At 40.3% G+C, this 17,142-nt stretch overlaps 1 protein-coding gene across 1 annotated transcript in view; it reads right to left on the bottom strand.

The window, feature by feature from the left end:
- LOC122653641 (DEAD-box ATP-dependent RNA helicase 13) overlaps positions 1 to 17,142 on the bottom strand; it is a 46,775-nt gene that overhangs the window by 5,611 nt on the left and 24,022 nt on the right. The window contains exons 7-12 of the mRNA XM_043847547.1: positions 15,810 to 15,990; positions 12,373 to 12,495; positions 12,173 to 12,289; positions 2,548 to 2,652; positions 489 to 629; positions 350 to 415 (exon numbers count right to left, since the gene is read on the bottom strand). Of these exons, the coding sequence (XP_043703482.1) occupies positions 350 to 415; positions 489 to 629; positions 2,548 to 2,652; positions 12,173 to 12,289; positions 12,373 to 12,495; positions 15,810 to 15,990 (733 nt within the window). The remainder of the gene's footprint in view (positions 1 to 349; positions 416 to 488; positions 630 to 2,547; positions 2,653 to 12,172; positions 12,290 to 12,372; positions 12,496 to 15,809; positions 15,991 to 17,142) is intronic.

The raw sequence follows: 17,142 nt of genomic DNA, 5'->3' as shown, positions 1-17,142 counted from the left end.
TCATCATTCAAAAACGAAGCAGCAGTAGAATACTGACTTCAAACTACAGTGTGCTTTAAAACCAACCAAACTGGATCGGTGAACTGTTGCCGATAGAAGGATTTATGAAATATAATGTAATAACAATTTCAAGTTGTTAAAATGTCATATTTATAATTTATTATCATAGTAGTTACATACTCCATTAATATATTTATTTATGGCATCATAGTTTGGACCCATTGAACCATGAATTACTGGATATCCACTATACTTTCAAAACAATGATATAGATGGTAAACGCCCAAGAAAAGCAGTTGAGAGCAAGAAGGGTTATCAACATAAAAAAACACAAAGATATAAATATTACCCCAGCCAGAAAGCGTCGAGAAAATGTTTTTGGCTGTAAAGGGCATGAAAGCAGCTCTTTCAGCTCCTGCAATTTGAAACCAAAAAGTTATTGATAATACTAGAAATCCTTTTAGATAAGTTCCAGATTTCAGGCAAACCTGCTGCAACTTCTGCAGATGAATAGATTTGACTTTCGTTTGCTTATGGTTGTTGACTCTTTCTTCCTCACTATTATGGTCCTCTAGAATCAACTCAACTGATTCAGCACTTCGTTCCACCCAACTTTTATTTGCTTTATCCTGGAAAGTAAATGAAGCATTCCTACACATTAATCAAATTTAAAGTAGTTGACTAACAAAGTAAATATACCATCAGAAAGATTTTCAGTTCGATTGTGAACTACACAGCAGTACACTCAATAACATTATCAGCACCTAGCATTTTTACACAAATCAAGGGCAAGACAACTTCTGGTGAAGAATAATACTCGTAAGCAGTCCTATAAACAAGAATGGAGATGGAGGGTCCCCTCGCCGCATCTTCTAGAAGAACCAAACTAACCTTCAGAAGTACCATAAATAAGAACAGACATGTCCAAGGAATAGTAAGGATTAGAAGATCCTTTTACACTACATGTCGCAGAAGAGAATAAGAGCTTTAACATATCCCCTTTGTACACCACTCCTAGGTCCCACTTCATAATCAGAAAACTATTGAGATCAAGCCTCCCTTGGTGGCTTGGTCCCTTTCACACATGGACCCTGTATAGATGTAATCATAGTATCTAGCACTGCTCTTAGCCCAGAGAACACCTTTGAAAGTTTCTATTCCTCCTTTGACATTTGTCCACAGTTACCCAAAAGAAATTTACAAGTTACAGTTTCTGCAATTTAAATCACGGTGAAAAGATTATTCCAAAACATTTGACTTCTAAAAGGTTACCTAGGAAGCCCACATTTTGCTTTTGCTGAAAACATTAGAAAATTATGACAGTAGCATCCTTCTTTATATTTATTTTTGTTGGCACAAGGGCTCAAGCCACTGACCACATGGGGAAAAAAGCGCGTCCCAGTGCACGAGGCTCCCGCAACTCCAGGGTTTGGGAGGGGCAAATGTACGCAGACTTACCCCCGCTTCGCAGGGAGGCTGTTTCCATGTTTTGAACCAGCAACCTGATGGTTGCAATAGCGCAACTTAACCGCGTCCAGGCTCACCCCCCGACCACATCAAAGCAGTGCAATATACAAACAGTTGGACTATAAGCATAAAACATATCTAATCCAATTTCCATTATTTAGAGATTGATGAAGTAGGATACAATGACATAAAACAGGAAGTGACAAAATGTTCCACTGTTTTTTACGGGTATAGTCATGGAAGTTGAGTGGAACTATTGATGACTCGGTATAAAATGGAAATACTCAATTCAAGGCCCCTTCAGTGACCAAATTGTAGCAGTAATATACATAAACAGCTGGGCTACAGGCTTAATTTGTCTTTAATCCAATGTTCACAATTAAGATCATGTGGCATAAAATGATGTGGAACAGGCAACTACCAGAATATATGAAGCTTATACTGATAAATCTACCTAGTGTACTCTCTTTGCTCCACAAAGCCATCCTTTGATTGAAATTTTATTTATCAGCTCCCTCCACCACCAAACGCAACCCCCCCCCCCCCCCCCCAGCCCCCAAAAAAAATGAAATGGGAAAAAGAGATATTCCAATATAGTGAAGAAAGCTACATGACACCTAGTCATGTTGGACTACAAAGGTGACAATAAGACAAACTGGAAATAGTCAGATCCAGCTGCTCATGGCAAGTTTAACACACTGTGGTCCTAAAAAGAATGCCTGCTTTGGAAATTGGGTAGTATCCTGGTTCAGATATGATACTCAAGTTCAGACCAAGTTGAATCTGGAGACGGGCCTGAACCCACTGTTGGAAATTCATATATTTACAGAATCTATAAGGATTTGATCCTTGTTCTGACATAGTCATAATAGTTGAGCAAACGACCTCCCCCCCCCCTGGATAAAAAAATTGTAGAGACATGTGCAATATAAAGTCTAAACTACAAATATGGAATAAGACAAAAGGCAAAGGCAACTGACCGAGTGAGGTACCAATACAATAACAGAATAACCAAGAAGTCTCTTCTACCCCTACAATTGGACCTCCACAAAATCTGCAGTAAAGAAAAGGTCTGTTTACCTGTGAATCCTTCCGCAAAATCTTGTCTATTTGACGTGCAAAGGATAATCGTTTCATAACCTCGGGCATGTAAGAGCTATCTAGAGGAAACCGCTGAAGACTTTCCTATTACCAGAACAAGGCAATTAGCATTCATCTACATAACTATGAAGGGGCAGGTTTAGAATAATGATTTTAAAAGCAAAAAAAAAAAGTCTCAGAAAAACACTCAAAAATCACAATATAGTTTCAATTGTAACTATTTTGGATGGAGAACTACCAAGAGAAAATAAAAGTGTCAGTCCTATTGTTTCTTCTAATGTTTTACTCCTATCTAGCTTTCAAGAGCAGAGAAAAATAATATAGCGACTATATAAAACAGCAAAAGGATTAAAACCAATGTGGCTTTTGACTGGTTCTCTGATAATAACTGAAAAGTTCACCCCAATTACAAGCATGTTGGTAATATGCTGACTCCAATCTCAAATTTTGAGCCTTCAATATCAACCATGACCAGTAAGAATTAATTAACAGATCACAATTAATATGAGAATTGCAATAAACAGAGACAGCCTTTAGGTAAGCACATAATCATTTCATAGCCCAACCACCACCAGCAGAGGATTGATCCAACAGCTATCACTCCATCAAAGACTGAGAATTCCACCTACGAATAAAGCTATGATGCAACCCATCTGTTACCCAGTGGATCCTGAACTAGCATGTCAGAAATCAGGATCTAATGGTGAAGTAGTTGAGACAATGGTTTTAGGACCATCTGAATGTTTCTTATAATTTAATTTACTTAGGCCCTCTTTGGTATAATTTCTATTCAATTTTCCATTGATTTCTTGAAATATGTTAATAAAAAGGTTTTGGATCCTGAAATTGAAATTGTTTGATTGCATAAATTGAAAATAATTACAAAAACAAAAAATCGGTTTGGTAGTCCACTTTAGAGAATAGATTCTCTCTCTTTATGGTTTTCTTCTTCCTTTGCAGAACCAACAGGAAGGGATAGGGAATGTTACCTGCAGAATGGTCTATGTTTGATCATTTCCACCATCCAATGTACGCAGGGCATGGGAGCTTGTCTAACTAAAAACCAGAGCTGATGAAATGGCAATCAGCAACACATACACAGAAGCAGTGGCAGAACCACAGCAGTATAGAAACAAGCTCGAAACATATATAGAGACGACCCTTCATTTTGGTCCATTAAGGAAAGGGACTCCTGTGAATAATGATTGATCAAGGCTGCTTCATACTTCAAGTGGTTGTGTTCTATTAGATGTTTCAGAGAAGCTGAATTAGGATTTGAGCAATCATTATTCAAAGGAGTCCAGCTCAGTTTCCAGAATATTGGATTGTTTGGGCTTGGTCGCCTTGGACGCCATGGTTCAGACCTGATTCTGTTCTACCGCCAGAAATAATTTCAGGGATCTTTGTTTAATGAATCGAAGGCTGTCTAGCTGGATTAACACTGATCTTGTAGAGTGGTGCATTGCAGCTCAGTTTCCAGAATATTGGCTTATTTAGGCTTGGTCGCCTTGGACGCCTTGCCGCCATGGCGCTGTCGCCTTGAATTTTGACCCACTAAAACGCCATGGTCGCCTTCCCGCCTTGATAACTATGGGCGTGTGTGAATTCTTCTCATCGCAAATTTCTCCCCTTCCGCTGGCTGCTACCACTGTCACTCAAAAGTAGGAGATGACCGATTGTTTTTTTTTTTTGGTTTTAAAAACCCTTGATCTTGTTTTTCCAATTATACCCTTCCTTGGTTTCACTATTACTTCTTAATTTGTGTCCCATTCCAAGTATACCCCATTCACTTGTTTTCTCTTTATATAGTTTGATTCCATTAAATTACAATCCTGTCACATCTGAATCCCAATTTATAGAACCCGGGTTTGCATTAAGCTTTTAGTCTCTTCTAGAGATCACCACATAGCTGCCCACCTACTGGAGTTTGATCACTGATCTGTGGCACCAATCAGACCTTGCAGCTGGGTTAGTTTCTGATTTCCTACTGCCTGGTTCAAACCAGGTTTTCTCTGCAACTAAGGAGACCCTGCTGCTGCAACTGAAGGAGCCATATCTCAACAACTGCCGGTTGGAATCATCCCAGATTTTGAGGGTTATCCTTACACCATAAGAGCTACCTTCGATCCTAATTTGGTCCTCTTTCATTGGCTGACCTGCGGCAGTGCTGATTAGACTGCTGGCTGGCTGTTGACCCATTGCGTTTGGAATATAAGGCCATATTGTGGGCTATTGTTGAGGGTTAGGAAACCTATTTATTCTACTGTTTCAGCCCTGACTTCAATATTGCATCATCGTTTCAAATCTGAAACTAGTACCTATATTGGTGTTCACTTCTTTGTGATTCTGACTAGGATTGGACAGTTCCTATCTAGCCTTACATTAAAATCTGCTGTTTATCTTTGCTAACTAGGCTATTTAATAAAATTATGAGCACAAGAAAAATGCCAAATGCATGGAGGAGAAGCATTGTGGTTTCGATTTTAAAAATAAAGGTGACACTCAGAGTTGGTCCAACTATTGAGGCATAGAACTAATGAGCCATACTATGACATTATAGGAGAAAGTTATTGAAACTCACCTGAGACAAATAAACTACTACTATGGAGAAACAGTTTGGCTTTATGTTAGGAAGATACATGACAGAAGCTATTTACTTGCTTAGGAGACTCACGAAAAGATTTAGAGATTGCAAGATGGATCTCCGTATGGTCTTTATTGACCTAGAAAAAGATTATGATAGAATCCGTAGAGAGTTAATCTGGCAGGTACTAGTGTTTCAAGTAAATATGTGGACATAGTTACAGATATGTATAATGGTGTCGACCATGTGGTGACTACTAGTGTAAGAACTGTGGGGGGTCAAGGTAGTGAATTCTCAATTACGATTCAGTTGCACCAAGGATCAGCTTCAAGTTCTTATTATAGATGATTTAACCAAAGACATTCAAGATCAGGTTCCATGGTGTATGTTTTTTGTTGATGATAATGTTTTGGTGTATGAGACAAAAGCAGAGATTAACACCAAGTTGGAGTTATGAAGATCAACCTTGGAATCTAGGTTTTAAGTACCCTATTGTATTCACCGATAAGTATCGTACACCTAAATACCTGATACATCTCCTATAAACTACATAACACGATCAGTGGCTGCAAAACACTTACCGAGAATTCCTACAAGCCATTCTAATCTTCAACTTGATTCTTGCTTCTACAGACAAGCGACTCTAGTAGTGTTGCTTTCATCATTATTTGGGGATTAAATAGCCCGCAATCAAGGACCATAACCAAATTTTTGCAAGAACATTTATCTATCAATACTTTGAATTTTTTTACTCAAATATTGATTTTCACACAACCTGAATTATTGCATTAAACTATTTTTTTTTCCAATAATGTGTGCATCTAAACCCTAAATAATGCAGATCCGGGGTTCAAAAGACCAGATCGGATCGCTTGTGGGCCCACTAAAACATGCAATAGCCAAATAGTAAGGAATGATGGCAATTCAGTAAATATGTGGAAGTTTAGAGAACCAATGGCAGAATCGAAAATAAACAGAAGTTTATAATAGGATGACAGTATCGTAATTAAACATAACTATTGGGTAGAAACAAAGGGAGGACACAAATGGTATTTGATTTATAGAGTTAGGACTTAGGAGTAACTTGGAAGAAAAAACTAATTAAAAAATAGAAGGGGTTAATGAAATTATGGGAGGGTAAAATTGGAAAGTGGGGTAATAAAAGTAAAGAAGGAAGAATCGTTGGTTGAGGGAGTCTTCTTCAACCTTTGGCCACAAACGAAACCAGAAACCAGACGAAAACCTATCTTCTTGAGGAAGATAGATCTCCCTCTAGAGAGCTTCAATCGACGAAAGACTTCAGGGTTTGTTCCGCAACACATTGCCCTCCATGAATCAGTTACCAATAGACCTGACGGCTCATGAAGGAAGGAGATTCTAGGCCTGCTACTGAACCTATCGGTGAGTATAAATCCAGATCTGATTCGGGTTCGGTGTTCACAGCAGGTATGCCCTTAGAAACTGAGATTATAGGGTCAAATCGCAACGCAGACCTGCTAAATCTCAGTAACAGCAACCCTGTTCCAAATTTCAATCAGTAAAGTAAACTTTGGTAAGATACTCGCCACCAGGAAAACAGAGATGCTCTTAATGGCAGCAATCGGTTAAAATAATGAAGGAGCGTTAAAGAAGAGAACTGAAATAAAGAGGGAGAGAAAATAATGAGAAGGGGATATGGTCACACGACCTTCTTTGTACCAATCCAGTAACAAAACCACTCAAAACATTCATTCATTCAAATCTGAAACTGCCGGTTACAACCTTGTATTTAAAGAAACAAAAAAGACTCCTAACTAAGACTGATAACTGAAATAAAATCCTATCTAAAACTCTATCAATAATTCAATACCAATAAAAGGAAAATATTAATAACTCAAACTCCTAATCGACTCAGTTTCAGATAAACCCAAGTAATAAAACAAAAATACCCTACTAAACCCAAAACTTAATTGGACCCAGTTCGTCTTCATATGGGTCCCCCAATGGGTTTGGCCTGGCCCATGGAACAGCTCCTGCATCACTAAATCTTACCCAAACTGAAAATGACATCTTTTTTGTATTAGTACATGTAAGAAACGTCATCCTTTATACATAATCAATTGAATGCACTAGTCTTGTCGTACTTTGCTGCCTTTTATACATGATATATTTTATATATTACTTATTTATCGTGCTTTACGCTTCAAAACTGTATTTTGCCTGCATCCTATGCATTTCCATAAGTGTTTTGATCATTTCCCAGTGTATCTTTCACGTATCTTGCGTCTACAATACACGATATTGATACTTTAAATCTTGCTTCGAATCAAAAGGTTTTAAGATACATAGAACGAAAACAGAGTACATAGTGTGTAACTTTACTTACACTAGGAAAGACAATGAGGTGGTGAAAATTGATTAGAGGGTAGTGTAAGACTAGTTTGCATAGCCAACTAGATACTAATCTCACAGTAGGACCACTCTATAACAATATAAACCAGATTACAGCAAGTACCAAATATTGGGTTGACAGAAAACACCAGCAATAATTAAATATCAGATTAGGTAAACTCCTTGGAAACCTAACAAGGTTGATAAAACAAAACCTCAGACAAGAACCGGCCTATCACAGATGGAGAATTAGGGTAACCACCTATCAAGGCAACAAACGAACTTGGATGGCCATCAAATTCCCATCGAGTATGGGTCTCAAAAGGACTGAATAGTTCCAAAGAATCTCGAGCCAAATTAATGGACAGATGCTGAGAAATCACAGTATCACTAATGAGAATAGACAAACCCAACCATTGGATCAGCACTAAATCACTACCGAAGGGAAGGTTTTGAGTGTTGATTTTGTCCTCCAAATATCAGCAACAGCTGATGGTCAGCTATGTAGATCGAAGGGGTTGAAAATCTTAGCAAAGCCCCTTGAAATAACTGAGCCAGAGGGACTGTTTTAGGGTCCTCCAATCAGAAACTAATGAAGTTCTAACAGAACATTCTTCCAATGATCAAATAAGGACCCAGCAACAATAACACACCTTCGGTTGGGCCTCAACAAGCAGCAGTAACAGAGTAACAACTGGGTATCAATTGGGAGATAAAGAGAAGAAGATAGGAAGGTGATATGGTGGATCAAGCCCCCCCACTCTCTCTCCTAGGTATCTCAACTATAAGTTCTCTCACCTCACTGCATCACACAGCCATTAGCAAAAGGAGACTCTAAGGTCTCAATTACATACAGTTGCTGCTGCTACTAAGAAAATAGAAAGTCTCTAAAACAGCAATACTGAGACTTCTACACCAAGTAATTTAACTTCCTAACCTTAAACACATCAAAATAGAAAATAAAACAAAATAACATATAGCTGTCCCCCACAATCTGGTTTTGAGTGAATCAGTAACACCCAGCTGCATGGGCTGGCCCAGCCAAGGCTGGTTGGCCTAATGGCCCATGAGTCTGGCCCATTATTTCAAAACATGTGTCTGACCCCTTAGGTTCCTGCAGATGTATTTCTGGCCAAGGAACCTGTCTACATCAGCTCCCCTGGCTTAGAATCATTTGACTCCAACGAATGAAAGAAAGACATAGCATTCGTAAAGATCCAGGTTAAGACGTCTGAAATCATTGGCATCTATGTACAATCAAGCTCGGGTCATCCCTCTATTTGATACGAAAGTAGTAGTAGCCTTTGCCGCTCTGCGTCTTCTATCTCATCTTCGACTGGGGATGCCAATTGGTAAAGCCAGAGTGTGTGCTCTGTGTCACCCTCGTCTGAATGATATCCCACATACAAAGTGAGCTCAGACACATTAAAGACGTTGCTAATCTTCATATCAGGTAGCAACTCGAGCATATAAGCATTAGGTCCGATGAGTTTCAGCACCTTGAACGGACCCATTTTATGAAGGTGCAATTTCTGATTGGTAACCAGAGGAGGTCGTTATGAAGCTATACGAACCATAACCAAATCTCCTGGCTGAAACGACGATGTCGATAAACAGCTGCCTTGTATCCATCGTTACTAATGGCAATGCGACGACGAACATCGGTGTGAACTTATATGATGTGTCGTAGAAACTCATCCCCATCAACACTCACCCGTACGTGAGGGGGTAACGGTGCCAAGACAACAGGTCTCCGTGGCAAAAGACCTAGCATGATCTCAAAAGATGTGCGACCCGTGGTGCAGTTGAAGGAGCTATAATAGGTGAACTCAGCAATGTCAATCATCGAAGGCCATGTCTTCTCATGATCACGAACAAGACAACGTAGACGATTGCCAAGGCTTCATTTGACAACCTACGTTTAAGGGTGTAAATCGATCCGAAACCAGATATTCGGTTCGGTTCCAAGTAGTGGCAGCGGGATCCAGATCCAGACCAAGTCCCGGATTGGTTCGAATTGTATACTCTAACCGAACTTGGTCAGTTCGGTTTGGATCTGGTTACGATTCGGTTCTTATCTGTTTACTTTATCTGGTTTTATATGGATACATTCGAGTCTCATGAATCATTATTTTCTACAAAGCAGTGATACCACAACAACAACAGCAACAGTACATCATACAAGGACTAAGAACAAAGGCAAAATGGCTGCAATGGCTCCTGTAGACTAGAGACCATCCTACACATAATTGGAGAAATGAATATTCACTTCTCTTATTCAGATGCCCACCATCTCAATATTCTCCAATAACAGAGCAAGGGTTTGTGTGCTCAGCTCATTCAACCCTCCAGGTATCCCTGCTTCTACCACGCTGTAATTTCAAAATAGCCTGAAACTTATTACCAAGTTAGCTTCTCACTGCATTCCTCTATTCTGGACATCTATGAAACCCTCCTTTTCATCTAATCCACACTCGTTCCATATCCATTGATTTTTTTTAATCCTTTTTTTTGAGTATCTAATTTTTCAATCCTACATTATTGATTTAAATTCTAGATCGTTGAATTGCTGTTTGTTCTTTGTGAATTTTTTTTGTTCCCGGTGATCATGGAATTATTCTCCCTATTTTTTGAGGTATAATTGGATATCCAAGTGATGCAGATTCATCATCGAAATGGGCTTATTTCTTTAGAAATAAGTCTAGGGTTGGGATATATATATGTTGGGCCTTTGTTCCCAAGGGTTTTCTATGTAATAGGACACTTTAATGAGCCTAAACTAGGGGTACATAGGAGGCATACGGGATTAGCCCAATAATCAGTTTTTTTTTATGTTTTTTAATTGAAACAGTTCAAATTGATTGCATCCAATTGGTTCAATTTAAGTGATTTTAATTAAGTCTTTTATTTTAAGTTGTTAGGGACAATTAGGTCTTTTTACTGTTTTAAGTTATTAGCTTTTAATTGTACTTATTCCCTTCCTCGATTTAAGTGAGGGAAGTGTTAGATTGTATTAGGATTTGGCTATTAGCCTTTATTATAAATATTAAATCGTGGGAGGCTCTCCCCCACAAGTTTTATGAGTTTAAAAAAATCGTATTGCTGCCTTGTTGCTGCTGCTGCTTTTGAGAGTGTATATCCTTGTGGTTCTATCAGGGTGGAAAGGGTAGGTAGATCTCCTATGACTCCTTACGCCGTGACGGCTGGAAGGATCTCCATTGAAGGTGGTTCTATCCATCTTCATTGCTCAATCCAGTAAGTATTTAATTTTCTGCAATTCTCTTCCTCTCCTAATCCTCTACAGCCTATCTTACAGCTCCCCTTATATTTTTATTTGAATTCCCTAAACCCTAGTTCAGTTACAGCCTCGACCAACCGTCAAAACTCATTCATAATTCAGTCACAGCCCCTTTACATCATCCCCTCCACTCGATATTCGTCTCAGCCCTATCCAACCATCTAAACCCTAATTCCTTATTAACCTCCATTAAACCTAAAACAGTCTATAACCTATTCAGACCTAATCTGCCATCAGAACCCCACCATATTTGGATCGAACATCCCACTCCCTGTTTGGGAAACTCGATCCCAACCCTAGCCTAAACTCCCATTAAAAACCCTAATTTTAACCTAAATTCTAAAACCCAAAACCCGAAACCCTAACCCTAATTTTCTGAATTTTAAATTTTCATTTAAACTTCATTCAAATCTATATTATTAGCTTCTCCTAGACCTGCCTATTAAAACCCTATAAGATTTAGCTCCATTCTCATAAACCTAACCCTAATTCTGCCCTAAATTACCCAATTCTTCCCATTCGAACCAGCAACCCCCTTTTGATCTATTGCTTGGCCTCTAATAGGATCCTTCTCCTATCTAGAGCTACATTACCAAGATTGGTTCATGAAGCTACCAGTGGCCATGGCAATTTGCCTTGCAGTTTGGTTGCTCCCGCAGGCAGCTAGCTGGTGGTGGCAGGGGGAGGAAGGGGGAGCAGCGATTGGTGAAGGTATCGATGGCGAAGCGGAGGTGCTTGGGGACGTCAAAGGACAGGGTGATTTGAGGAAGGATAAGAACTTGTGAAATTTACTTTTTGGCCCTTTTAACTAGTTGGCACATGGTTCTACAGGGGTAAAACAGTCTGGTTACAAAGAGATGCACCCATATATATATATATATATATATATATATATGTATAAGAGAGAGAGAGAGAGAGAGAGAGAGAGAGAGAGAGAGAGGAGAGAGATAAGGGTTTTTTGAGTGTTTAACGAAAAACTACAATTTCACCCATGCTTTGAGCATGTTCTCATTAAAACTTTAGCGCAAAATAGGCTGAAGTGATTTTCAGCCTCTGAAATTGAAATAGCCCCTCAGCTATTTCAAGATTCCTATTCAAACTGGTTTCAATTTAACTGAAATTGAGTGCAAAAATTATACCAACCAGCCTCAGAAATTGAAATAGAAATCATACCAAAGAAGGCCTTAGTTTATAGTGTCTCGGCAATCACAAACTGTACAGGATTTTCCCATGAACTTTAAGTCACATGAAAAGGAAAAAATAAGTTATTTTTAAAATTTTTAAAAAAAAAACTTCTATGTGATCGAAGATCAAAATAAAGTTTTCTAAAGTGTTCTTTCCGGGATAAAAACCTTTGAAAATGATCTGCATAAAGAAGCAAATTTTGATCTATCACTTGGTGATATTAATGCAATGCTGCACCCGTCAGCAGAAGCTCTAGCAGTTCTTCCACTTCTATGAACATAAACCTAACAAGTTAAACAAATTTTAGTCAGAGAATACAAAATTCAAACCCTAGTTCAACTGGGAAAAAATCCTTTAAATCACTTACTTCTGCAGAATGTGGAAGCTGATAGTGAACAACAGTTCGAACACCAGGAATATCAAGGCCTCTTGCTGCGACATCAGTGGCAACAAGTATACCATGTTCATTTCCACGAAAACGATCAACTGCCTATTATAACATGAAAAAGAAGGGGGGGGGGGGAAATCAGTTTCTGCATTCAAACAGTGAGGAAAGTACACCAATCTTGAACCAAAAGAAATGATGGAAATAAATAGAAAATAGAACGAGGAAGGCTTAAAAAGAAATAACAAATAAGTACTATAAAAGAGAGATAGAGAGTCTATCACAGTTTAATAGGCAGAATGAGTGATATAGTTCCTATATTGAAAAAAGGCCTATTTACCATGATACAAGTGCCCCAACGATCACAAGATATGACAGAAAAATTGTTTCATTTTCATTGCAAACATATAGTCCGTAAAAAAACTGGAAAAAACAAATGGCTGTTGCTTTAGTAGGCAAAAGTGCTATTCAACAGGAGAATTAAGTAAGCCCAATAAACACTTAATTAGGGTTCCTAGAAAAAAGAACTCCAATTCAATAGCTCAATTCAAAGTTCCAACTAAAAATATAAAAATCATTATTCACGTGTACACTTGAGAAAAAAAAACAAGAACTGAAAAAGAAGACTTGCAAAATCATATCCTAAGATAAATTAGTCCACAAGAAGAAAAAAAAAAAAAAAGGAAAATGTTTCCTTCACTGCCTTTAAAATAAACCTGATGCAGATTTATCACCAAATTGGGCTTTTTTTTATTAGGAATAAGTCTACGGTTGGGATATATATATGTTGGGCCTTTGATCCCAAGGGTTTTTTATGTAATAGGCCACTTTTATGGGCCTAAAGTTGGGGTATATGAGTTGCATACGGGATTAGCCCAATACTTGGTTTCTGTTCATGTTTTTAATGTTTTAACCCAGCCCAAAGCTGGTTTGAACCAGTGGTTCAATTTAAGTGATTTTATTAGTTTTTCTTTTAGTTGTTTAGTTGGGCTGGATTAGGACTCTATTTTGAGTCTATTTCAGTTTCCTAGTCAGTTTAAGTTACCTAATAGGTTAGGGATAGGGTTAGGCTTTTCCTTTTTAGTGTCTAAGTCTATTTTTGAGTCTTTTATATAAGTGTGTACGGGAGGCCAGCATTGGACACGAATATGATTAATAAAAAGCTTTTGTTTGCTGCCATAGCTGCTCCTTCGCTCCATTTGAGTGTGCATCCTTGTGGATGTCAAGGTGGATAGGGTGGGTGGACTCCTCCGACTCCTTGCATTGACAAGATCGGGAGGTTTCTTCAATTTTCAAGCTACTGCCTTTGAATTCTTCAAACCAGTAAGTTTGATTCAGAATTTCTGTTTACACCTTCTATTTCTTACCCTTTAACCTAGACCTACCCTCTTTCCATCGATCCCAACCAGATCATTAAACCAGACTTCTTTTCCCCTCCATTAAAACTGCAACAAGTAAGAAGTTTTGCAACTATTCTTCTCCCTTCTAAAAGGTCACATACTAGGTGATTTTTGAGATCTACCAAACCAGCCATCCGATTGAACTCAGATTTTCACCATACCTCTATTAACCCTAATTTGGGAAGTGATTCAAATTTGACCTAATTCCTGTGGCCTGATTTGAATATATTCTCATATTTTCCGTTCTGCCCCTACCTCCATTAAGGCCCAGTTGCAGACCTTCAACCATACTCGATTCTGATTTCATGATCAGAATAAGTAGTTGATTTCATAACATGTTAATTCTGAAATTAGTAACCTAATCATATCTCTTAACCCTAGTTCCAATACACCATAATACCCTCACTCCTACCCTAACTAGGTTCCTCCATAACTTCAAATCTATCCATCAGTTTCAAACCAAACTTTCAGCATACATCCCTTACATCATTATTGACACTCGATCCAAGTTTCATCAGACCCCCACCACCCTGAACCCTAGAATCCCCTTCTCCTACCTCCATTAGGAATTGTCTCAAATAACCTTATCTTGCTGCCCAACTCACCTAATCTACTTCCATTCACTCAAACATCATAAAACCTATACCATTAGACTTCTCTACACCTGCCTATCATTACCATATAAGACAACCCTAACCTAAACCTAACTTTAACCCTAATTTTGACTCATTCGGATGACCTGTTCAGATCAGATCCTGGTTGAACTGGCTCCTAGTAGGTCTCCTACCTATCTAGGACTACATTAAAACCTTTGTACAAGACCCACCTTTTTAAGCCACATGGAAGGACCAAGATTAGCAAACCAACCATTGGATGAGGACTATATTAGTAACGCGTTAAGTTCAGGGGTCCCATCTCAGCCATATGGCGACCAGTTTTTTACCTTTAAATCTCGTCTTTTCAATATTTTAAACCACTCAACCAAAGCTGATTTTCAACCACTGTTTGAAGCTTTACATCTCCACACGGGAAAATGAACATGGACAAAGCTAACCAGATTACCAGATATACAGATGGTGATGTGGAAATGTCCATAAAATTTCAGCACCAATTACCATGTGGGCCTGTGGCAGATACTAAGACCATGTAGACAAGATTGTATGCACTGGCCCATGCAAAGGACCCCCCTCCCAAAAAAAGTCCTTGATAATGAATTTCTTATGTCAACATTAAACATTCCCAATCACCTTAGAATTCTTACTTATCCAACCCCATTAGAAGATTATGCAAAATATATAACTTCAATTAACAAATTAAAGTTATTAAACATCAGCCACTCTGATTGCATAATGCACCCATCTGGTTAAACTGAGTAGCATAAAATAGCCCCTGCATCAACAGTTTTTGAGTATTTGTTTTCACGAGGATAAGTTGGAACATAAGAAAATTGAAGCATGTAAGGCAATCAAAATCAGGTTTGACATTTAGCATGCTCAATTTTCTTCAAAAGGATATTTTAATATGGGAATGGCTTCCACTGCCCAGTACCTGGCACTACTTCCATCATGTCTCAAATAACAGGTCTATTTGAAAGCAAATAATCAGGGAAGCTCTTAATCTATTGTTCTATTATAACAAATCTAAAAATATATCCATTGTAACTATGCATACTGTTACAACCGCTTATCCTAAAAGCTCAAGCTGTTAAGTAAGGGCCACAACATTGTACATCAACACCCAACAACACCCCTCACACGTGCAGGCCCACACACATGGCTCTACACATGATACCATAACGTGGTGGCACCAAGGGTACAAAGCGTAAGGGCACAACACAAACCCCTCGCACATACCAGGGTTCAAACACCCAACCTTCTAGACCTGATACCATGTTACAACACTTCTCCTAAAAGCTCAAGCTGTTTAGAGGACCATAACAATGTAAATCAACACGCAACAACCCTTACACGTCAACTGACAATGAGCAGGAAAATAGTGACAAAGAAATGAGGCAAACACCTTCAATCTAGCTCGTTGTTGCATTTGAGCATGTAGGGTCCAAACACTGACGCCAAGGATGCGTAATAGGGATGAAATGTGACGTAAAGCTGCAATTGATGTACAGAAAACAATTGTTTGCCCTTGTCCATGAACACTCAAAATATAGTATAAATACGCATCTTTATCTTCTTCCTTGCATCTGCAACCCAACATATTTTAACAGCACACCATGAGAACAGTAATAATACTTTAAGAAAGGTTATAGAAGACACCATTGTCCTTTTTTGATAGATTAGCAGGTATAGTAAGAATTACAGCCAAATAAAAGTTTTAACAAATTAAGATCCTTCAGTTTAATCCACATTTCACCAATGTCTTCTATTTAATAATTCAAGAACTATGAGCTTAATGAATAATAATAATATGAATAATAATTTGCTGGCAAAAATATAGAGAATGAGAAATTGAGGGTGCTTTCAGCAGTTACCTCTTTATATTATACCACCATTGAAATTACTTCAGTGTAAAATTAATCTCTTTTTGTGGACAGATTTAAAATTAGGGAAAGCTTGGATAATCTATTTATCCCAAGCACTCTTTATTTATAAGAGTAATAAAATAGTAAACATCTGTATGGTAGCAATGTGGGACTAAACCACATAATACAAAACTAATAAAATAACAAAGAAAAGAGCTTGCTTAAAGGGGGGGGGGGGGGGGGGGGGGGGGGGGGGGGGGGGGGGGGGGGGGGGGGGGGGGGGGGGGGGGGGGGGGGGGGGGGGGGGGGGGGGGGGGGGGGGGGGGGGGGGGGGGGGGGGGGGGGGGGGGGGGGGGGCGGGGTGGGGGGAGGGGGGGGGAGGGGGGAGGGAGGGGGGGAGGTTGGTTTTGGGGGGGGGGGGGGGGTGTGGGGGGGGGGGGGGGGGGGGGGGGGGGGGGGGGGGGGGGGGGGGGGGGGGGGGGGGGGGGTGATGGGGAGGGGGGGGGGGGGGGGGGGGGGGGGGGGGGGGGGGGGGGGGGGGGGGGGGGGGGGGGGGGGGGGGGGGGGGGGGGGGGGGGGGGGGGGGGGGGGGGGGGGGGGGGGGGGGGGGGGGGGGGGGGGGGGGGGGGGGGGGGGGGGGGGAGTGGGGGGTGGGGGGGGGGGGGGGGGGGGGGGGGGGGGGGGGGGGGGGGGGGGGGGGGGGGGGGGGGGGGGGGGGGGGGGGGGGGGGGGGGGGGGGGGGGGGGGGGGGGGGGGGGGGGGGGGGGGGGGGTGTTTTTTTTGGGGGGGGGGGGAGTTTTTTGGGGGGGGGGGGGGGGGGGGGGGGGGGGGGGGGGGGGGGGGGGGGGGGGGGGGGGGGGATTTGTGGGGGGT

The sequence above is a fragment of the Telopea speciosissima genome, chromosome 3, assembly GCF_018873765.1.
Source record: "Telopea speciosissima isolate NSW1024214 ecotype Mountain lineage chromosome 3, Tspe_v1, whole genome shotgun sequence".
NCBI classification, from domain to species: domain Eukaryota; kingdom Viridiplantae; phylum Streptophyta; class Magnoliopsida; order Proteales; family Proteaceae; genus Telopea; species Telopea speciosissima.
The sequence above is the reverse complement of the archived record's forward strand: the minus strand, read 5'-3'. Positions and strand labels throughout refer to the sequence as shown.